Source organism: Periplaneta americana, chromosome 5, assembly GCF_040183065.1.
Source record: "Periplaneta americana isolate PAMFEO1 chromosome 5, P.americana_PAMFEO1_priV1, whole genome shotgun sequence".
Taxonomy (NCBI): Eukaryota; Metazoa; Arthropoda; class Insecta; order Blattodea; family Blattidae; genus Periplaneta; species Periplaneta americana.
The window spans coordinates 17811825-17836402 of NC_091121.1; the positions used below are offsets into that span (position 1 = coordinate 17811825).

At 36.2% G+C, this 24578-nt stretch overlaps 1 protein-coding gene across 7 annotated transcripts in view; it reads right to left on the minus strand.

The window, feature by feature from the left end:
* The window catches only part of LOC138699498 (cyclic GMP-AMP synthase-like receptor), a 60773-nt gene that overhangs the window by 31152 nt on the left and 5043 nt on the right, over nucleotides 1-24578 (minus strand). For 2 of the 7 annotated variants that reach the window (XM_069825431.1, XM_069825427.1), the window contains exons 1-4: nucleotides 17896-18046; nucleotides 16955-17078; nucleotides 12933-13103; nucleotides 7382-7476 (exon numbers count right to left, since the gene is read on the minus strand). In XM_069825431.1, coding sequence (XP_069681532.1) covers nucleotides 7382-7476; nucleotides 12933-13103; nucleotides 16955-17068 — 380 coding nt within the window. In that variant the 5' untranslated portion in view covers nucleotides 17069-17078; nucleotides 17896-18046. Of the gene's footprint in view, nucleotides 1-7381; nucleotides 7477-12932; nucleotides 13104-16954; nucleotides 17079-17895; nucleotides 18047-19679; nucleotides 19809-24578 lie in introns of those variants that run through there. The other 5 variants (XM_069825428.1, XM_069825429.1, XM_069825433.1 and 2 more) reach the window with 5 other exon arrangements.

A 24578-nucleotide genomic window follows, 5' to 3' on the forward strand; every position in this document is an offset into this window, starting at 1 on the left:
ATAGTATCGCCTCAAGTTCTGAGAACTGCTAGGCAGCATATCAGTGTTATTATTAGAGAATAAATTAACGTGGACAAGGAGGAGAGATCTTGCAACACATAATCAGGAATGTTTATTGTTGCTGAAGATGATTTCATTCCACGCTTTGTTTGTGAAACACAACAGATAAGAGCTCGGGTATGAATTTTAATTTAAACAAATGTCTCGCCTCTCGCTCATGTCCATGAAGTAAGTATGTCTTGTTGTGATTCCCTGTTATCGGGCTTGGTCAATCGATATCCTTCAAGATATACTGAAAGATGGTTATTTAAAAACGATATGGCTTTCCTATTAGCAAATTTAAGCTTTTTGTGTGACACCATAAAAAAAACTCGAAACATCCAAAAACCTGTTGTCTGAAACAGGGAGGTGCGTGCCGTGGAAATTAAACTAGACTCGCTACCAGGTTCACAAGCATAATTACAAAGGGACAAATTCCAGAATGTGTTTGGGAAAAACAGTGGATATAAAAAAATGTGTAAAGTTGCTCAAGTATTGGAGGGTGTGACTGTAGGTGAAATTGACAGTGTTTGTGTTTGTGACATTCCTCTCTTTAAATATGCACGTCTGACGTCCTGTGATGCGGAAAGTAGAGTCGGGCAGACTGCCTCATATTATCGCCCGTTCTCGGTTGCGTAATCACCTCAGTCTCGCCCAGTGCGCGAGTACCTAACGTAGCCAAATGACTCATTGATAGAGAACACGAGATTCTCTTGCTCCCGAGATTACCGATACTAGATCACTCCCGACAGTCTCGGAGGTCTAGGCGGGACTGTAGTACTGATAAGCAAGCAATATCGCTCGGGCCGTGCTCCTATAGGAAGCATTGGCTTATACACTTCCCGGTTCTTTAAATATATATCATGTCGTAGCTCCTATAATAATCAATCGCGCTGTAATTTTTTGGATTGATAGCTCAATGTCTAAGGAAAGCATAGGAAAACAAATCGAACTGAAAATCTTTTTTGGAAAGTGAAAAAAAATATATATTAACTTCGATGGAGATTGATCTATTCAGACTTCACCTCTAGTAAGCGGCAAACTTTTTTGTTTTTCACGTTAGATGGGGGGTCAAAGCGAGAGAAATGTTGAGAAAGGATGGAAATTACTTTTAAAAGTGATGGCAACTCAAAATTTTTACTGGTTCTCGAATAACGGCGAGTTAACCTGTTAGCGCGGGACTCATGACTCAAACGTTTGTTCCGTGAAATTTGTACGGAACCCTTCAACGCTTGAAAACTCGTTATTATTCGGATGGTATTAAATGGTATTTTAATACCGGTAGTTGAAAATGAGGCTATATAGTCCAGGATGGTTTACACTTTACAGTAATTAGGCTATCTTTTATAACAACTAAATAAAAAAAATAGTTTGTAACACAATGATATGAAACATGAAAATATTAAAAGCTGGTTCACAATAAACCGAGAACGGAAACGGCAACGAGAACTAGAACGGAAATATTGTTAAAATAAATGTATTTAAAGGTAAGCATTCACAATTAACTATTCTGAATGCTCACATTTAAATACTGTACATTTATTTTAACATTATTTCCGTTCTCGTTTCCGTTCCCGGTTTATTGTGAACCAGCCTATATTATAGAAAACTACACTTTATATTGGTGTGCACGTTATAAATTATTGTTACAGAACAATCATTATTGTATTCTAGCCATGTTACAATATAAAATTATATAGGCCTATATGGTTTATAATAATTATCCTATATGTTATAGGAACGAGAATAACAAATTAAGAATTAATCAGATTTCTAATACTTGTACCGGTACCTAATGATAACTTACAAGACAGTAATAAATAATAACCATCATAATAATCCTGATAATCATAATCTTAATCATCCTAATGATTACGATGATAATACTAATAATAATGATATGATAATAATAATAATAATAAAAATAATAATCGCTGTAGAGTAACGGTTAGCACACCTGACTGTGAAACGATCGGCTTCCGGTTCGAATCTTGGTTGGGACAAGTTAAGACTAGTTCACAATAAACCGAGAACGGAAACGACAACGATAACGGAAATATTGTTAAAATAAATACATTTAAATGTGAGCATTCACAATTAACTTTCACGTTCCCGTTTCCGGGCTCCGGCAATCTTCTCGTTAATTGTGAATGTTCACATTTAAATATATTTATTTTAACATTATTTCTCGTTGTCGTTTCCGTTCCCGGTTTATTGTGAACCAGCCTTTACCTGGCTGAGGTTTCTCGCCTCAACCCATTGAGAGCAAATGCTGGGTAACTTTCGGCGCTAGACCCTGGACTCATTTCGCTGGCATTATCATCTCATTCAGACGCTGGATAGCTATAGCAGTTGATAAAGCGTCGTAAAGTAACTAGGTAATTCAATAATAATAATACTAATAATAATAATAATAATAATAATAATAATAATAACCCTCTTTTATTCTCTGTTGTTATGATAAAGCAAATATAAATGACACTCAGGAAGAAACGCAGAATAAATATGGGGGGGGGGGAATGCCTGTTATTATTCGTTTGAGAAGCTTGTCATCCAGCCTGCTCTCAAAAAACTTGAAAGTTAGAATTTATAAAACAGTTATATTACCGATTGTTCTGTATGGTTGTGAAATTTGGACTCTCACTTTGAGGAACAGAGGTTAAGGGTGTTCGAGAATAAGATTCTTAGGAAGATATTTGGGGCTAAGAGGGATGGAGAATGGAGGAAGTTGCACAACGTAGAACTGCACACATTGTACTCTTCACCTGACATAATTAGGAATATTAAATTCAGAGGTTTGAAATGGGCAGAACATCTAGCATGTATGGGCGAATCCAGAAATGGATATAGAGTGTTAGTTGGATGGCCGGAGGGAAAGGACGTTTGGAGAGGCAGAGACGTAGATGGGAAGCTAATATAAAAATGGATATGATGGTAGAGACTGAATTAATCTTGCTCAGGATAGAGACCGATGGTGGGCTTATGTGAGAGCGGCAATGAACCTCCGGGTTCCTTAAAACGCATTTGTATTTTAAGTAATTATGATCAATTTGTGAAAGGATCTACTCTATTTCGTAATTCTGTCCTTCCCCTTGCAAAAGTGTTTCCATTTCACATTCAGCATTTTATCAGTTGGGAAACAAAAATATCTTTTGTCAGAGTCTTTGGTCCTTTATAATAATATAAATAAGTATTATTTTATTTTGCCCTTACACAGCGCAATAATTACCCATCCTGATGAATATGCCGTTCCATAACAACGAAACATCCAGATGTGAACGCGCAATATAATAATAATACAGTCGTGTGATAGCCATTACTATAGCGTATACAAAACACTATCGAATGATTAAATATGGAATGTCAACAAAATGCTGATAGCGAGAAAGTATATCATAGCTCCAACCATAACTTGTTATTGTTTTAGACTAGCTTAGGATTAGGTAACGGCTGAAAGTGCTGCATTATTTTGTTTCTCCGGAAAGGCAATAAATAGTGTGACTTCTGTAAGAATGTCGACAATCATAATGTGCTGTATTATTGCATACCACACTGCTGTGCCTTCTTAAATTACTTTATGAACATTAATATTTCAGAAAGAGTCACGAATTGCAGTGATGAGCGGCAATTAAGCCGGCAGTCAGTGTACGCATTTCATAACGATAAGTCGGCCGTGCGATAACAGGCCGGGACCCGGTATTCCTCGTTCCCGAGAGTGCCAATCTCGAGAATACGATTCTCGGAACTGGCGTTATCGGCCAGCTAGTCTCGCCTACGAGAACGAGCGGGAGTAAGAGGCTGTTTGCCCGACTCTAGCGGAAAGATCGTTTTCACAATGTAAGTCGTTGTTCAGAGATAATCGGCATGCATTTGTCATGGAGAATTTGGAGATGACCTTTATTGTTCACTGCAATTCTCGGCCAACTACTAGCACTCAAGTGTGGTTGGTGAGTACCTAGTAACATTTTTTTTTTCCAAGCTAAGTAAGGTATTTTTGTCATATTTAAAACAAATATTTTTTTGTTTTTAGCAAATATTTTTTTGTTTTCAGCAAATATTTTTTTGTTTTTAGTAAATATTTTTTTGTTTTTAGCAAATATTTTTTTAGCAAATATTTTCGTACTTTTTAGCACATAAAAATAAATATATTTAAATTTTTTAGCACATAAAAATCCGCTCCCTATTTATAATTAGCTTGCAGTCAATGGTCTTCAGAAAGCAAACATGCAAATTCTCCGCTGTAATTGTTATTTTTCTCCTTCTACCGAGTTAGCAGGAGATTTGAATGTTGAGGCGGGTGAATGCAAAATTAGTGTTAAATTCTGTTCTGTGCCTTTGTGCTCATGGGTCCCTCGGACAACTGCCCACCGTGCCCATGCGTTAAGATGGCACTGTATATGCACGTACTCATAACTAAACGACATTTCATACAAGTTGAGAGGATGCGAATGCATTTCTTTCCCCTTCTACAGTAAAACCCCGATTATCCGTCATCCTATTAACCGGTTGGTGGATTATCCGTCTGTCTTTCTCTCGCTTTTTTTTTCTGCAGAAATATATAAAGTACTGTACATTGTATTAGCACATAATTTTTTTTATAGAGAGTGTTATTACAAGCCTTTTCCCTTACACAGTATAGTCTACTGTTCGAATTGTGGTACTGTGTAACTTCAGTGTAAAATAATTTCTACGAGTGTCAAAAGAAATTTTGTTGTGTTAAGTATCGAGGGGAAAAAAAGTGTAAATAATTGAGTAGTTTGGGGAAAGAGAAACTGTGGCTCATCTCGTAACAGAATACGAGTTTGGAGTGTATAAAGTATGTAAATCTACAACACGAGAACTTCAACCATTACAAGGAGTTTTCTTGCCCTTCAAAACCCGTCGTTGACAACCAGACTTCAATTAGTGAACTTGTGATCCACTACCTAGCCTGTTAAATACAAGGTCATAGACGAATTTACTAAATTTACGAAAATATTTCATGGTACGGACTATCCGATTTTTTCGATTAACCGTTCAGCCCACCCCCTACATTACCACGGATAATAGAGGTTCTACTGTACTTGCCCTCAGTCCGTTAGTATAACAGACCGGTAGCTGTTACCTCTTATACCTGCACCCCCCAAGTTGTACACACAAGAAAATAATATATTAAATAAAGTACATAAATGGATATAAAATACAGTGACACAGATGTTTGACAATTACATGTTTCAGTATATTTTAGTGCTGTTTTTACAAAATTTTCAACTAATAATTAATTAAATAAAGGGATGCTAGTTTGTATTATAAAGTCAGGGGGGGAGTGACACAGTGCAGATTGTTCCGTCGTTTATGCTGTAGAGTAGCAACTAGCGGTGAAGAAAACATTTATCTTCTGCTGTCGGTAGCTTTTTAATGTGCCAGTTGATATAAACAACAATGAAATGAAATATAAACGCTTAGTATAGATTTTCGAAATCTAGATTACCGGTAAACCTTTTCAATAATAAGAATTTTCACTATGTTCAAAGTCAATTAGTCGAACGTTAGTAAGATGGACAGTAGCATCTTCCCCTTCACGGATGGTAAAGAGTGTGAGTAGAGGGGAAAGCCTATCAACCAAACTGAAATGGGGATTAGAGTCCTGCGTTTGGTTACCCAAAGCCTCCAAGCACCCTACAACAGTGTAGGTATGTATGGAGTAGCCTATAGCTTAACGGCATCCAACTCTACTTAGCTCAGATCTGCTGTTCAGTGAACATACGAAAACAAAACAAAGCTAGGCGGTTGGAAATAAGTGCTCCAGTGAAGAACTGGGTAGGGTAGCGAGCACGTCATTAAGAAAGAAGAAAATGTATTTTATCAGAAAGAAGGAAAAAATGTTCATTTGAAATACTTAAAATGTTTCCAGTCAATGACTGTAATACGAGGCCTGTCTAAAAAGTATCCGACCTTTAGCCAGAAAAAATATTTCAAATACCTGACGGGGTTGGGACCCTAATCCCCTTCAAAGTAGGCCCCTTGTGCTTGCACACACTTAGCCCACCGATCCTTCCACTGCCGGAAACACCTCTGGAAGTCTTCTTTTGGAATGGTGTTCAGCTCCGTCGTCGCGTTCCGAATTATCTCTTCTCTACTCTCAAAACGGGATCCTTTCAGTGGTGTCTTCAATTTTGGAAACAACCAGAAGTCGCAAGGATCCAGGTCTGGAGAGTAAGGAGGTTGGCGAACGGTTGTAATTCCATGTTTGGCCAAGAAAGTGTGGATCAATTGGGATGAATGTGCGGGGGCGTTGTCGTGATGCAAGTGCCAGTTGTTCGTCGTCCACATGTCTGGTCTTTTGGGCCGAACTGCATCACGGAGTCGCCGGAGAACATCGTGATAGTACTCCTTTGTCACCGTTTGTCCTTCCGGTGCGTATTCGTGATGCACAATTCCTCGGACATCAAAGAAAACAGTCAGCATCACCTTGATTTTGCTTCGCACCTGCCGCGCTTTCTTCGGCCTTGGAGACTCGGGATGCTTCCATTGCGACGACTGTCTTTTTGTTTCTGGGTCGTACCCGTACACCCATGACTCATCTCCAGAAACCCAGGATCAGTGTTGGCGGTGTCCAGAAGGTCCTGTGCAACGTCACGACGGAGGTCTTTTTGTTCCGGGGACAACAACTTGGGCACGAATTTCGCAGCCACTCGGTTCATGTTCAAATCATCACGCAAAATTGCATGTGCAGAATTTTTACTCACTCCAACCTCTTCGGCAATCTCCCGCACGGTCAAACGACGATCTGCCATCACCAAATTTCGCAAAAAATAACATGAATCTATAGAATCTTGGAAATGGATGCTGGTTGACCACCTTAAAGTAAGGTATGCACAGTAAAAGTTACATTCCTATTGGTAAAATATTTCCTAAGATAAACCGTTTTTAGTCCCTTCTGTAAAAACATATTTTCGTCACTTAGAACGTTTGGCATTTCCACTCTTCATAATAGACGAAGCTCACACAACTTAACAGTTTCGGTACAACTTCTTACATCTGGTTATAACAAATAGCTACTCCTTTCTTCATCAGGATAACTTTTACACTGTTAAACTGGTAAATTATATACCGTTGTTGATTATATGACATTCTTTCTACATTAAAATTACAGGGAAATAATAGAGAGTTATAAAAGATACATTCCAAGAAATCTTATGTGTTCTATTGTTTCAATCATCTGTGCTCTGAATACATTTTACACTTAATAATGTACTTAGCACCTCAGAGAGTGATGTGGAAGACTGCCCCACTGAAAGACAAAGCTGAGGTACCGTAGAAGGAAGAAACAGACAGACAATTGGAAACTTTGTCTACTCACTTTCTGACTTCTAGAGTGACGTGTTGATGGATTATTTTGTTCACATCGTCCAATTTTATTTTCGCAAAACCAGGTTCCGTCGTCAAGGTTTCAATCTATAAGACAAGAAAACAAAAAGCAATAATTTAGCTTCATTCATAATCATGCAACTGATACACCATTAATGTTATTTTTTGCAAAATTAGATAGATGGATGGATGAAATATTTTCTATTCCGATCCTCGAATTGTAACTCCCAATTAACAATAATGACGTATCGGGATAATTACTTAAATGTAGTAACGTTCTAAATAACAATGCGTAATCTCGAAACAGCCTAAGCGAAAACCTGGTATTATCACTTCATATTATTAAATGCCAGAGTCAATCAAACTAGAAACTAGAATACAATTAATTTATACGCATTCATACAGAATGACTTAATAGAAGCCTGTACGGAACATTTAATGCAGAAAATTAAACAGCACAATTTATTGCAGTTGTTGTGGATGAAACCACAGATATTTCTAAATACGGTCCTTTAGTTTTAAAAATAGTAGTTTTATGAAAAAATGTATAACAATTAACAACATTATGCCTTCCAGTAAAATATAGGCATACTGCTGTAAATTTAATTTTATAAATGCTTCATAGAAACTCAAATGCAAACCCTGCCTAATGTACAATTAAAACATTAAAATTATCTGCTTAACTAATTGAACGAATATATTGACAATTTGAGTTCTAGTAAAAAATAAGATATGCTTGCAAACTTGTATTAAAAAGAATTTCATTACTCATGGTTACTGAGATACATATTTTTCTCAATATCTAAAATTATGAATTTAGCAGTTTTCGAACAGAACCCCCCATTTGCCCGTAAAAACATTCAGATTAGGAATGGGAGGCTCTTGGAAAATAACCGGTTATTTAAAAAAAACTTAACCTGAAGGAGGTTGACCGATCAAAAATAACTGGTTCTTTTTTAAAATTTTAAAAAATTCGTCAGGAAAACAAAATGTGAGGTTACTGCCAATACACATCAAAGAAAAATGTACAATCAACTGTAAACCAACCAGAGGATAGTTAAAAGGATTTCATTAGATGCTAAAGAACATCAACGACTTATCTGAACAAAATGCAACGAATAATAAGGTTATGAAATTTCAGTTTATATAAGTTATCTAATTACTTCACTTACATTAGGGTTATAATAATGGGTGGAACTGTATCTTAATTAGTGATGGAGGAAATAAATTAAATACCGATATATTGATATTGCAATAGGCTATATTGCAAACCTAATTTCGATAAACGATATATATTGCAGAAAATATATCGATATATCGAACATTTATCGATATATCGCTAATTACTTAAATTTTATTATTTCTTTTTACCATTGAAATTAACATCATAACAGTCAAAAGCATAAATGTAAAATTGTAACAATAAACAATGCATTATCAATACAATATGACGTAGGTCCTAACGTAAATAAAAATTAAGTTGAAGGCTTAAATGATATAGTGGGAAAGAGTTAAATCAACTATACAAGATTGAGTATTTGATATTGGAACACGATTCAATTATTCTAATTTTATATAGGATTAAATCCAGGACACAGATATAATGCTCTTTTATACTTAACAACGTAATCATTTTTAAATGTAAGTAAACACAACTTGTAATTATTTTTAAATGTAAGTAAACCGTACTTAGAATGTTATAAGTTTTAACAAACTTCACAGTTGATTTCATATAATTCTTCTAAAGTAAGTTCCCATTGCAAGTTATTGTTACACTCCAACATTCCAAACAACAATGGTGATGATTACAGGGATAGAATTTTTATGCACTAAAGATATAAGAAAACAGAATGTCAGCAGTAGGTTGTGCATAGAAGTCGTAGACATAAACAAATGTCACATCGATATTAAATCCTCGTTTCTCTTTCCATTTCAGAATATAGAAATAAAAGTTTGATACCCGTTTCGAGGTCAGAGGTTCCTTTTCAGGGTGGGAGTTGCTCCTACCTTGGAGAACATTAATAACAATATTAAAACAGTAGTAGATAAACCTCCCGGTCGACATGGTTGGCGAGTTGGTATAGCGCTGGCCTTCTATGCCCAAGGTTGCGGGTTCGATCCCGGACCAGGTCGATGGCATTTAAGTGTGCTTAAATGCGACAGGCTCATGTCAGTAGATATACTGGCATGTAAAAGAACTCCTGCGGGACAAAATTCCGGCACATCCGGCGACGCTGATATAACGTCTGCAGTTGCGAGCGTCGTTAAATAAAACATAACATTTAAACCTCCCGTCTGTCTCACGTTCACACACGCTGCATTTTGAATTTGGTGCTGCATATCAAACAGTTTGAATTCGAATTCCAGTCCAGCCAATTAGAACAAGGAATTGAGTGAGGTTGCACAATTATGTAACTGTCCACCTTCAGTAGCGCCATCTCTCGGGAATTATCGGAGTTGTCTAGTGTGGATTTTGTTGTTGTTGATAATGATAATAATTCCACAAAAAATCGATAAATTTATCAGAAAACCGATATATTATACAATATATTGAATTAAAATTTCGATATCGATATATCGCTATATCGAAACGAAAATATCGCTATTTCGTAAAAACCGATAGGCTATATCGTTCCCATCTCTAATCTTAACATTAAAAATACATAGCACTACAAATAATTGCACATAATTTGCTGTATTTCTCTATAATATCGAAAATGATTTACATGTAGGTCAATGTGCATACTAATAAGTTGAAAATATAAATATATTGACAATAATCATAATTATTACCTTACCTGAATTTCAACATAATCAGCTTCATCAGAACTGCATGAAGTTCTTTTAGATCTCTTAGTTTGTGCATTTTCCTTTAACTTTAAGCACGATGGATGTTTACGAAGAACAAGATTTTTTAAATTAGTTGTTCCTCCACCTGTTTTGTAATTTTTTCCATATAAATTACAAACACACGTAATATTTGGCTTCTTCGTAAAAAAATCCCACACAACACTTTTCTTAGAGGACATTTTCACAGCGGAACTTATACTTATGTACAACAAAATAATTTAATAAGTAGTTGAAACTATCAGACCTGACGGTTAGAAAGCCACGTACCGTCGATCTTAATTAGCAAAACGTTATTTAAAAAAAAGGAGATACGACATCGTTTGAAATCACGGATCATTTGAAATGTTCCAGTAACCCGCGCATTTATATCAGACAAGTGGAAATTGTCCGCCGTTTGAAATGCTGCAATACCCGCACAATCAGAGAAAGTCAGCGATTAAGATAGGCATAGATTGACAGTTGAATTGGAGTCGAAATTATTTTTCGATCTATGGACATAATAATAATAATAATAATAATAATAATAATAATAATAATAATAATAATGATGAGAACTAAGCAAAATATGCATGAAGCTACAATCACTAGCTGCAAAATCGTGTCAGAGAGACATCTTCGTGTGTACCACATATTATTATTATTATTATTATTATTATTATTATTATTATTATTATGTCCATAGATGGAATAAAAGTAATAATAATAATAATAATAATAATAATAATAATAATAATGAGAATTAAGCAAAATATGCATGAAGCTATAATCACTCGCTGCAAAATCGTGTCAGAGAGATTGATCTTCGTGTGCACCACATATTATTATTATTACTATTATTCCATCTATGGACATAATAATAATAATAATAATAATAATAATAACAATGAGAATTAAGCAAAATATGCATGAAGCTACAATCACTCGCTGAAAAATCGTGTCAGAGAGACTGATCTTCGTGTGCATCACAATTATTATTATTATTATTATTATTATTATTATTATTATTATTAAATTATTTTTCCATCTATGGACATATTAAATAACTAAAGCAACATCCCATGCTTCATCTATAAATGACACAAGAGAACAATTTGTTGACGGGGATCAGACACTATTTTAAAAAATAACCGATAGTTCAGTTATGGATGAAAATAATCGGTTATCAAGTTAAACTGGGAAGGAAAAATAACCGGCAATTAACCGGTTAACCTAATGAAAATAACCGGTTATCATCAGGAGCGGCTTTGGAAGAGGGGCTGCGGAGCTGCAGAAGTGGTGAACACTTAAGGGCAAAAATAATAATACAAGATAAATTATTATTGCAACAGGTTTCTGAATTTTGCTATTTCATATTTTAAATCTGCAGGGTTTCAAAAGATTACTGGTTCAATAAGGAGGACTCTGAGGCAAAGTAAGAAAAGACACAATCACTAAATTTTACAAAACAATGACAATCCCGATATTAACATACGATTCCGAGATTATGCGTTAACAAAAGGAGAAGAAAAAAAGACTAAAGGTTGCTGAGATGACATTTCTTCGATCAATAGTAGGATACACTTAATGAATCTTAAATATAGCAATGAAATCAGAAATAAATTGAAACTAAATTGTATGAATCACATTATATAACAGTAGAGAAATAGATGGAAGCAACACGTAGAAAGAATGGAACCACATCGTCTATCATTTCAGCTTCTCTATTACAATCCAAATGGGAAGAGCAGAATAGGACGCCCAATTAAAAGATGGCGAAATGTTTTCTCTTAACTCTGAAACTGGAACAGGCATATTATGCCTAAGCCGTCAAGAACATGATGATGATGATGATGATGATTATGACGTTGGTTTATCAACAGCTATGGTTATCAAGCGTCTGAGTGAGATTGTGATAATGCCAGCGAAATGAGTCCAGGGTCCGACGCCGAAAGTTACCCAGCATTTGCTCGTCATGGATTGAGAGAAAACTCTGGAAGAAACGTCAACTGGTGACTTGACCCAACCAGGATTTGAACCCGGTCCCGCTTGTTTCACGGGCAGGCATGCTAATCGTTACTCCATAACGATGCACTGGAAAAAGTAGAACCAGAATCGAACAAGGAACCTGTTGAGCCAAACTGGGCGGAAGCGGTATAAACAAAACTGTATCAATACCTAAGGATCACAGGACAGAACACAAAAGAAAACACGTTGAAGATCGGGGATTGTACAAAAGTGGCTCTACATAGGATAAGAAGATTTCAGGCAGAAACGACACAAGACATCGAGGCGTATCTAAGAGACATAGGCCCTACCCGGAAAGATAGAATGCGAGCAATTAGACACGAAAGGAACAAACAAAACTTTTAAAATTGGGATCCCTTTCGATAGGCATGCAGAAACCAATGAATACCTTGCGCGACTACACTTGTTCGTCGCTTTATCTACCCGTCCTACCCTAATGCAGCGGAATATTTAGTGACGTATTCCTTACATCACCATGAAATTTAATTTATACTTTTTTCATTTCGATAGTTTATAATAGAAAACGAATGTAACAGTATCATCAGTTGCTGGTATATAATTTCTTGTACCTGAACGAACTGATCCAGACTAGGACCAATACAAAGTTGGGAAATATTCTAGTTAAGAGTCAATAGTACTTACCATCACTGCACTGGGGACTGATATTATTATATTACAGCATCATTTACCTCTATATCGGAGTCGCTTATTGGTAGCTTCAGTTCCAAATTTATGTCGAATTCATCCGGATTTCCAACTTTCAGGTTCTCATAGGAGCTGCCGACAAAATTTGGCTGAACATACAGCTCTTTGAAGGTGGCATCATTTTTCATTTCTTCCACCATTTTCTTAATCAAGTCCTGTCAACACAATGCACTGAGCTACAACACTGTTCAGTGACGATCTGGTCAGAAATACAGTACGGAAAGAGTAGGCTAAGTTTCAGATGAAAGCTGAGTATGGCTTGATACAGTAGAAGCCCGTTATAGCGGATTCGGATATAACGTGGTAAAAAGTAGCCTATGTATTAATTGTACAGATTCGGTGAATTAGTCGACATAGAACGACTCTGCATTTAAATTTATCACTAAACCAAGGTCACCTCTACTGACCTCTGACATTGTGCTAAGTGCGCCCGAGATAGTGTCAGGTGCGCCAAGAATTCATAATTGCCTGACACTTATCATTTTCCTTGCTACTTTACCAAACTTGGGACTGGCTACAAAATTATTTAGGGTGATTAAAATGATTGGCCAATGCACTTTGTCAGTATTCGATGAAATGCTTTAGCGAAAACCTTTTGTCAAGGAATGACCACTCTTATAAATTGAGGGAAAGAAGACAGAGGACGGACACTGGAAAGTTTTCTTTTCTCAACCGTACTATCAGGGACTGGAATTCTTTACCTGCAGACTTACTAAAGGCTTTACCAACAACCAAAAATGTATTTAAAAATAGGCTTAAGGACTTTACTAATAGACGATAATTATACACAGTATTTAACGGGTGTAATTGATATTTTGTTATTGAAGTGTTCTATCAGTGAAGAATTATGTTGTGTCAGTGAAGTGTGTTGTGTCAGTGAAGTGTGTTGAGTAAGTGAAACGTGTTCCTGTCAGTGAAGCTTTATAGTTTATAGTGGCAGTGCAAAGTATTTGAACAGTGAAATGTTTTTGAAGTGTTAGTGAAATCAGGATAGAATCAGTGAAATGTGTCGTAGTTCCAGTGCAGTGAGTGAGTTGACAGCGAAATGAGTGTAGTGTTGAAAGGTACTTGTGCAGATATGAACATATCATACTCGTGGGTTTTAGTTCGAACATAGGTTTAAGGTACAAATTAGATTTACTTTAAATGTTATTTTAACTGATCGTGCTTCATTTAATTTAGGATGTTCCCTGTTATTATTATTGTTATTATTATTAGTATTATTATTATTATTATTAATTATTGTTAGTATTAATTATTAGTATTATTATTAATTGTATTTTTTATTAATTGTGTTTATTATTGTCATTATTGAGTGTAATTAGTTACCACTGCCACCGGGTATATACCCATTGCAGTGTGAATAAATACATACATACATATTGATATGTCTTTTATCACTGTACGTAAATTTTGAAGCTTTTGTTTTCACAGGATGATTTTTAATACTGTACATAATTATTATGCTAAGGTTTAAAATTACAATAGGATGCCAGCGAAAATAAATATGTTAGGATGGTTATGAAAATAACTTAACTTTCGTAATTAGTGAGTTGCTACTGAGTGAACATAGGTTTATACCGGTAGTGACAACAAAGATAGGAGACTGTGCGTACACAATATAATTATTGTAGTTGATCTTGACAGAACGAAGGACCATTAATAATAATAATAATAATAATAATAATAATAATAATAATAATAATAATAATTTTACTTGAAGCAAGTAAAGCGATCGGTTTGGAAGTAAATCCCGAAAAGACAAATTATATGATTATGTCTCGTGACCAGAATATTGTACGAAATGGAAATATAAAAATTGGAGATTTATCCTTCGAAGAGGTGGAAAAATTCAAATATCTTGGAGCAACAGTAACAAATATAAATGACACTCGGGAGGAAATTAAACGCAGAATAAATATGGGAAATGCCTGTTATTATTCGGTTGAGAAGCTTTTATCATCCAGCCTGCTGTCAAAAAATCTGAAAGCTAGTATTTATAAAACAGTTATATTACCGGTTGTTCTGTATGTTTGTGAAACTTGGACTCTCACTCTGAGAGAGGAACACAAGTTAAGGGTGTTTGAGAATAAGGTGCTTAGGAAAATATTTGGGGCTAAGCGGGATGAAGTTACAGGAGAATGGAGAAAGTTACACAACGCAGAACTTCACGCATTGTATTCTTCACCTGACATAATTAGGAACATTAAATCCAGACGTTTGAGATGGGCAGGGCATGTAGCACGTATGAGCGAATCCAGAAATACATATAGAGCGTTAGTTGGGAGACCGGAGGGAAAAAGACCTTTAGGGAGGCCGAGACGTAGATGGGAGGATAATATTAAACTGGATTTGAGGGAGGTGGGATATGATGATAGAGACTGGATTAATATTGCACAGGATAGGGACCGATGGCGGGCTTATGTAAGGGCGGCAATGAACCTTCGGGTTCCTTAAAAGCCATTTGTAAGTAAGTAAGTAAGTAAGTAATAATAATAATAGATTTAGAAGTAAATCCCGAAATGACAAAGTAGGCCTATATGATTAGCCTATACTTATTATTGCCATGTACCGAAGTACATATGGCATTTCCGTGCAGAAATTGTGCGTTATCATATGATGAAGGATCGGTGGAACGGAAAAAAATATAATATGCGTATATAATCACTTTATAATTTAAGACGGCGCTCATTCCGTAGGATCCCGGCCACTTAGTCACTCACAATGAGTGGACATTGTACCACTGTCACACATCTGTGACGCAGTGCATGAGGGTTGGCCACTAAAGGGAAACTAAGAGGTGGAGTTTAAAATGAGAGGATTCAGTCCGACATCGGAATTGGAATCCGGTGTGGCTTAGTGGATAGAGTGTCAGCACATAGAGCTGAAAATCCGGGTTCGAATCCCGGTGCCGGAGGGAATTTTTCTCCGCTCCATCGATTCTTCATTATATGATTATGCCTCGTGACCAGAATATTGTACGAAATGGAAATATAAAAATTGGAAATTTAGCCTTTGAAGAGGTGGAAAAATTCAAATATCTTGGAGCAACAGTAACAAATATAAATGACCTCTGGGGGGAAATTAAACGCAGAATAAATATGGAAAATGCTTGTTATTATTCGGTTGAGAAGCTTTTGTCATCCAGTCTGCTCTCAAAAAACCTGAAAGTTAGAATGTATAAAAACAATTATATTATCGATTGTTCTGTATGGTTGTGAAACTTGGACTCTCACTTCGAAAGACGAACAGAGGTTAAGGGTATTTGAGAATAAGGTGCCTGGGAAAATATTTGGGGCTAAGAGAGATGAAGTTACAGGAGAATGGAGAAAGTTACACAACACAGAACTGCACGCATTGTATTCTTCACCTGTCATAATTAGGAACATTAAATCCGGACGTTTGAGAGGGCAGGGTATGTAGCACGTATGGGCGAATCCAGAAATGAGGGAAAAAGAACTTTGGGGAGGCCGAAACGTAGATGGGAGGATATTAAAATTGATTTAAGGGAGAATGGATATGATTGTAGAGATTAATCTTGTTCAGGATAGGGACCGATGGCGGGCTTAGGACTATATGAGGGTGGCAATGAACTTCCGTGTCCCTTAAAAGCCGTAAGTAAGTAAGTAAGTAAGTAAGCAAGCAAGCAAGCAATAATAATAATAATAATAATAATAATAATAATAATAATAATAATAATAATAATAATAATAATAAATAATAATAATAATGATTGTGAATGATCATTTAACCGGAACGGAAATATCGTGTGTTGAGCACGATGATTCCCCCCAGCGGTTATAGCTGGTTTCCGAAACTGGATTTTGCTACCTATCGTAGCTCCCCATATACTGGCCGAAATTTCATGAGAAAATTTCTTCCTCCATGAGGACTCGAACCAGAGCTTATTCCCCAAGTCCTAGGCATGATGCCTTAGACTACGACGCTACGGCGCAGGGCTTATAAACTGATACACGTGGAAAAATAAAAGTATATGACACCTTACGTCATGCAAATAATCGTTGACCTCTTTCACTTCTTCTTCTTTTTGTTTGATTTCTTCGCTACTGAGATTATTAAAGAATTCATCCAGACACTTCGCGTTTTTCGAGATTTCCATCTTCTTTTATCTGAAACAAGATCACTATTATTATTATTATTATTATTATTATTACTCCAGAAATGCATATAAAATGTTATTTGGGAGGCCGGAGGGAAAAGGATCTTTGGGGAGGCAGAGACATAGATGGGAGGATAATATTAAAATGGATTTGAGGGAGATGAGATCGAATTGAAATAAAAACTTGCTAAATAAAAGTAAATTAGAGAAATTTATGAGCTTATATATTGACAAATCCAAGCCAAATGGGATAAAGTATACAAGAGAGACAGATAATTTCATACGAGGAAGAAATTCTCGGACTCCCAATTTGACGACGTTTTTAATAGAGCCTTGGAAACTTCAGAAAATTGGATAATTACAGACTTAAAACAGTCCTATTTTCAACATTCGGAATAAAGAAAATGGTAAACATTGATGTTTTTAATTTTAGCTACAAATAAGGCCATTCTATCCCACCGTATAGTGGTAAGTGTTTCTGTTCATTGTTTATATTCAGTAGGCTATAATATTAATAATATCAGGCAAGTACGGAAGAGGTAACTTTGTAGGGTTACGAAAGAGCGAGACAAGTCTCGGCATTACATGTGAAATGGTAGAATAATAGGCTACTAGTTTATGTTAGGTTGTGACGTATCATGAATCTCGCTCGGTTCATGATTTTATCATATTTTACTTCTATCTAACTTATCATAAACGATGAACATCTCGATAAGGAACTGCGAACTAATTTCTAGCGTGTGCATCAACACTAGCCAAAAGGAGAACACGCATGATTTGGACGATGATATGGGAGTAGTAAAACTCCACCCTTTTATTTACCATACCTCAATATTTTTCGTGTCTGGATTTCAGTATACGCACTTCCACAACGGCGTCTTGTTTCATGCGATATCTGCGATCATGTCCAAGCAAACCGGGGATTTTCTTAACATCACAGATATGACATGAAGTGCTCTTCCCACTTTATCTTCAATTCAGATAAGTTCAGATAAGTAGTATCATACCAGACAGATAACAGATAAATTCTAAAATTTAAGAGCAGTGTTACCGATAAAAAATGAGAAATCATACAGAATTCCGCTACATATCGCTACGCAGATAAAGAATGGGAATAACATGAAATAAACATTTAAAGCGTACTTTTTACTTATACAAAATGAACCGTAAGTAATGCCATTAATTGGGGTGGAATAGTACCCCACACGAGTACCAATGTTAGGAAGCAATGCGCGATTTCCTAAGAGCTAATAACCATAAACAATATAATGAACTTATTATAAATAATTTTATTTTAAGTTTAATTATTTTAATTAATAATAAGATGCACTGTTCGTGTTAGAGCTATAAATTAAAACTGGATCATACATAAATGAGAGAAGTACAGGTCAAGTTATTAAAATAATGTTGTAGCTCCTTTAACTAATCAGTTTGTAATTAAAAAAATAACTGAAAAAATATTGTTACTGTGTGAAAATTGAGTGGACAATACATATAAATTAATATAAATTCACAGTTATATGAAAATGTAAAGATCTCGGAGAATACATAAATATACATAGAATATTATATACAGACTAACTATGAAAACAAAATTTCAGGCTCATGATTATATTATTATAATGCCGCTAATAACTTTGCAACAAATCATCACTTTGCAAAAAAATAATATTGAACAAAATATCACGAAAAAATAATCAAATATCACCGCCAGATTGCTTTATTGTATCATGCGCATGCGTAAACCCATGACGTAGAGGAGAAAGTTGTGAGAACGTCACAAACTCACTGTCCTGAGAGATAAGAGTACTGAATCGATTACATGATAGAAATATCAGTCACATAGTACTGAATACGGAGCAGATTTCGATAGCGATATTTTGTCACAGATATTTCGCGTCATCAGGCACAGGTTTATAGGTGACAAAAAATACCTGTGACAAAATATCGATTTGTGAAATATCGAACATATCTAGTCGTGTGAAATCGTTGCCTCTATAGTCTACAGGTGGACTCCCATCAAGACTCGCTCCAAATTTTAATTCCATATCTGTACACAGAGCTAGCCACGTGTTAAAAAGAAAAGCGACCCAACTTATACACTAGGAAGAAATATCCATTGTCGTCACAGCAATTTCATGTCCTCAACACTAATTAACTTACTACTGGTTTTATTTCTCACATAATTTGTATTTGTCTTGGAAATTATTCTTACTTTTAGCAGAGAGAAAATTTGAAATTAAATAATAAATCAGGTAAAACAAGGAAATACGTTAATAAATGAATTTAAATATGCAAAATACAAATATGTATGCATTTAAAGGGGAAAAAATCCTCGAAATATACATTAATGCAAAATAAAGTTGGCATCATTCGAACATAAAAACCATGATCGGCAAAGATCCAATTTTACTTTTTCAATACGCCAAATGAATGCGTGCAACTGCATGAAGTTTTGGGGTCTAATTATTACCAAATGGGTGATTCCTGCTGGAAGTTATTTATGGATTGTTTTAAAATGAGTTTCGATATTTACATTCTTCGATGTGAGTGGCACTGTGGCTAATCAGCATTAATAATTATTAAATACGATTATACTATTAATACTCACCGTATATTTTCCAACGCTCTTCAACTCCACAGCACTCTTGGCAAAGTATCCCAGCATGCAAGTGCGACGTTTTTATCAGCAAGTTTGTGCCTTGGGGAAGTGAGAAGCGTCGGGACTTCCTCGCAGTATTGCCAACTCTGTCAGATAATTTCTGGCTAACTATACAGAATGTTTCAAAAATACGGGGCATAATTTCAGGTATGTATTTCCCACATGTAGACAATCAAAATAGTTCATTACAACATGTGTCCGGAAATGCTTCATTTCCGAGTTATGGCCTTCACAACATTGAAATTCACCGGAACGTTTTTCTTTCCGCAGGTCGTTGTCATTACAGAAGATGTTCAAAATGTCCACCTCCTGCTTGAATACAGACATCACATCGATGTCTCATTGACCTGCGAACACGATCCCAAACTCCAGGAGTATTGCGTATGTCCTCAGAACATGCCACAATTCGATTCCGAAGGGATTCCAAATCAGGCACCGGAGACGAATAAACCAATGATTTTAAATGGCCCCACAAGTAGAAAACGAGAGGGTTCAGATCAGGTGAGCGTGGAGGCCAAGCAATTGGGCCACCTCTACCTATCCATCGATCAGGAAACCTTCGATCCAAGTAACGGCGAGCCGTACGACTGAAGTGTGCAGGAGCGCCATCATGCAAGAAGTGAATGTGTTGACGATTGATCAGTGGAGTGTCTTCTAAAACATGAGGTATGGTGTTTTCCAGGAAGTTTGTGTACGCCTGCCCCGTAAGTCTGTTTACAAGTACATGGGGTCCAACTAATCGATCACCAATGATACCGGCCCACATGTTGAGGGAGAACCGCACCTGGCGATGAGATGGAACAGTTGCACATGGGTTTTCATACGCCCATACGTGCTGATTGTGGAAATTTGTTATGCCATCTCGTGTGAACTGTGCTTCATCTGTAAATAATACTAAGGCAGGAAAGTTCGGATTTACACCACACTGCTGCAAGAACCACTGACAGAACCTAACTCGTGCAGGGTAATCTGCTGGTGACAGGGCCTGTACACGTTGCAAATGATAAGGATACAATTGATACTCTTTCAACAGTCTCCAGACAGTCGTATGAGGAACATTGACTTGCAACGCTACCCTTCGTGTGCTGATAGAAGAAGTCATGTTCACAGCCTCCAGAATCTCCTCCTGTACTTTCTGGAGTTGTAGATCTTGGTCGTCCCCTTCCCAAACCAGGAGAGTTAAATTTTCCATACTCGCACAGACGGTAATGGAGACGTACAAATGTCTTCCGATCTGGACATTGTCGCTGTGGGTACCTCTCCTGGTACAAACGACGAGCCAGCGCAGCATTGCCGTCCGCCTTACCGTACATGAAGTGTATCTCTGCCAGCTCTTGATTTGAATACATGTCGCACAGTCTAACGCCTACACAACACTGAATGTAACCTTCGCTTCGGAATGAACTGTCAGAGTGCCCTCTTAATGTCTCCTTTGACGGCAACGACCTGCGGAAAGAAAAACGTTCCGGTGAATTTCAATGTTGTGAAGGCCATAACTCGGAAATAAAGCATTTCCGGACACATGTTGTAATGAACTATTTTGATTGCCTACATGTGGGAAGTACATACCTGAAATTATGCCCCGTATTTTTGAAACACTCTGTATACTGCAGCTCCTAGATTCTACTAAGCTGGCAGGAAAATCTGCCAGACAAATATTTTGTGTTTAATTCTATAACTTTGTTTTCTGTAAAGAATTAATTTTTTGAGTCAATAATTAGACTGTAGGCACTATAGATTACTATAAAAACCAAGATGTAGCAACGTTACATAATTCATATGTCACTCAGCAGGTGAATGAAACATTGCTATTTTTTCAAGCCCAGTCACTTGTTAAATTACTCTTTTATAACACATGTGGCACAATTAGGCCTACTTCTTTTATGCACGGATTAATGTAGGTAATTATCCAGTTTTAGTTCACTCTAGTATGAAAAAAGGTACCTAACTTAAATACTCGGTCACAATATGATAACACGCTAGAAATACCACTCCACACATCATCTCTTTATTCTTCATCTTTCACTGTTGCTACTTCTCGCCACTGGAATTCTCTGCCGCCTGAAGTCAAGGCTGCCGAACTTTAATTTCCTTTAAATGTAAATTAGAAAAATATCTTATGATGAGTTGCCAGACCTAACGCGTTGCTAATATTTAATGGAATGTGTTCCACTGTATTTATTTTTATTATTATTTTTTATTTCTTATTTGTATTGTGTAATCATGTAAATCGTGTTTATTTATCACTTAACGCCAATATGTATCCCACTGTGTTGTTTTTTTATTATTAATCTATTTTTTGTGTAGGCCCACATTTTATTCAATTGTCGGTTTCTGGTTTAATTATGTAAATCCTACTTAATTGTAATCTAATACTAATATGTATACTAATGTGTGTATTTTTATTTTTACTGTGTACATTTTTTATTGAATTATTGGCTTCTGTTTTTATGTGATTCGTATTTGATTCTAACAACATTAATATGTATTCCACTATGTTTATTTTTATTTTATGAGGTAAATTTTTATGTAACTACCTCTTTTGATCTCATTATGTACCTAAATTGTATCAGTATGTAATTACTTAATTCCGATCCAGTTTTATGTTCAACTATGTAAGCAAGTTTTAATCCTGGTTGAGTGTAAGAGAAGGCCTTACGGCCTTAACTCTGCCAGGTTAAATAAAGCCATTATTATTATTATTATTATTATTATTATTATTATTATTATTATTATTATTATTATATCACTAGCCGTACCCGTGCGCTCCGCTGCACCTGTTAGAAATAAATATAAAGTAATTACATAATTAAAATAGGACATTTGATCCAGAGAACATTCGTGTTTGATAGAAGGATAAATCGTTTAATATGTTACTTAATTTAAATTATATTTAAATAATTAAAATGCGGTCATTTTGGTCCAGAGAGCACTCAGAAGTTACTGTAATAACATTATAGCATTATGTCCATCTACAGAAACTACACTTTCCAATGGTGAAATAATAATTAATTATACAAATCGGTTAATTTAGCTTTCGATATTACTTCATACAAACACAGAAACATTCTCTGTAGGCTATGTTTCATAGCTTTCGATTGTTGTCGTCCAAGGCCCCTTATAGACGTAGTCATTTATTTTCATTTCATTACACCGCCTTAGATGGCATTGTATTTTAATTTTAAAACTCATTTATCTCATTAAATATCAGTCCTATAAAAATTTTGCAAGGAATAAAACTTATCGGAAATCATTTTTAAAGAAACGTTTGTTATGTAACATATTTCACAAAAACCAATAATAAGCCAGATATTTCCATTTATTGAATTCAGGCTCCCTTATAAACCCCTTTTAAATAACGTATTTTGAATATCATATAGCCTAAAATCTAAGTTACAGCGAACTTAATTTATATTCCAATTTTCATATAAATCGGTTCAGCCATTATCGCGTGAAAAGGTAACAAACATCCAGACAGAGAGACAGACAGACAGACATACAAACAAAAATTTCAAAAAAACGATTTTCGGTTTCAGGGTGGTTAATTATATATATTAGGACCAATTATTTTTGGAAAACCGAAAATTACTAGAAAAATTTCGGCTACAGATTTATTATTAGTATAGATAATCATCAAAACAGTATTAAGTTGATTGGAATCATCCAATTTTCTTTTAGAAGTGCTATGTTATTTTCAGACGTCGATACATTTTTATGTAGGGCCTAATTTTTTTTTTGATGCTTTATATAACTTTGACTTCATTCATTCATAGTTTTCTGTACAAGGGTATGTCTGGTCAAGTCCCCGCTGCAAACCCAGCATTCTCCAATATTCCCTCTTTACCTCCATCTTCGTCTTCCAATATGATCTATATATCTTTATCATCTGACATCTTCTCTGCCCAAATTCTTTCTACGTTCATCATTCCTTCCAGTGCATCCTTCAGTAGGCAGTTTCTTCTTAGCCAGTGAAGGTAAAGGTAGAGGTATCCCCGTAACATGCCATGAAGGCACTTGGGGGGCATGGAGGTAGAGCCCCATGCTTTCCATGACCTCGGCACTAGAATGAGGTGGTGTGGTCGGCACCACGCTCTGACCGCCTTTTACCCCCGGGAAAGACCCGGTACTCAATTTTATAGAAGGCTGAGTGAACCTTGGGGCCGTTCTGAAAGTTTGGCAACGAGAAAAAATCCTGTCACCACCTGGGATCGAACCCCGGACCTTCCAGTCCGTAGCCAGCTGCTCTACCAACTGAGCTACCCGGCCGCCCTCTTAGCCAGTGACTCAGGCAATTTATTTACTCTAGTATTCACCGAACTTTTAACATTTGATTTCCTTTTAAACACTGTGCAATTTTACTAGTGGAATAGCGTCAATTAATAACTTCACTGCTTAAAATGAAGCAATGTAACAAATCTGCCAGAATCAGCCGGAGATCGGCTGAGTTGGTAACACTGCTGTCTCGAATTCATCCAGGCAGAAGCTTGCCTCGTCACGAGTTAGAAGAGAGATAATCTCTAGAAGAGAGATAATCTCTCTTCTAACCGTGGAGAGAGTAAGGTTTACTCCCTCCACGCTTCTAAGTCGTTGGAGCCACTGAACTTAAGCAGTGTCGCCAATTCAGCAGTTGTACCGCTAGATCTCGCGTATCAATCCCCATAGCCATGGGTGGGCAACTCGTGCTCTCAAAGTGTCAACACAACCTTAGTGCAGGTAGAACGGACTCTGTATCAGCTGTACTGTCTGTGTGCGGTTCTTTCAAGACACGAGTTCGATCGCGTCTGCAGTAAGTGGCGGCTCGTTTTAAGTGAAAAACAATATAATTCCCAGATCATTTCCATTTAGTTA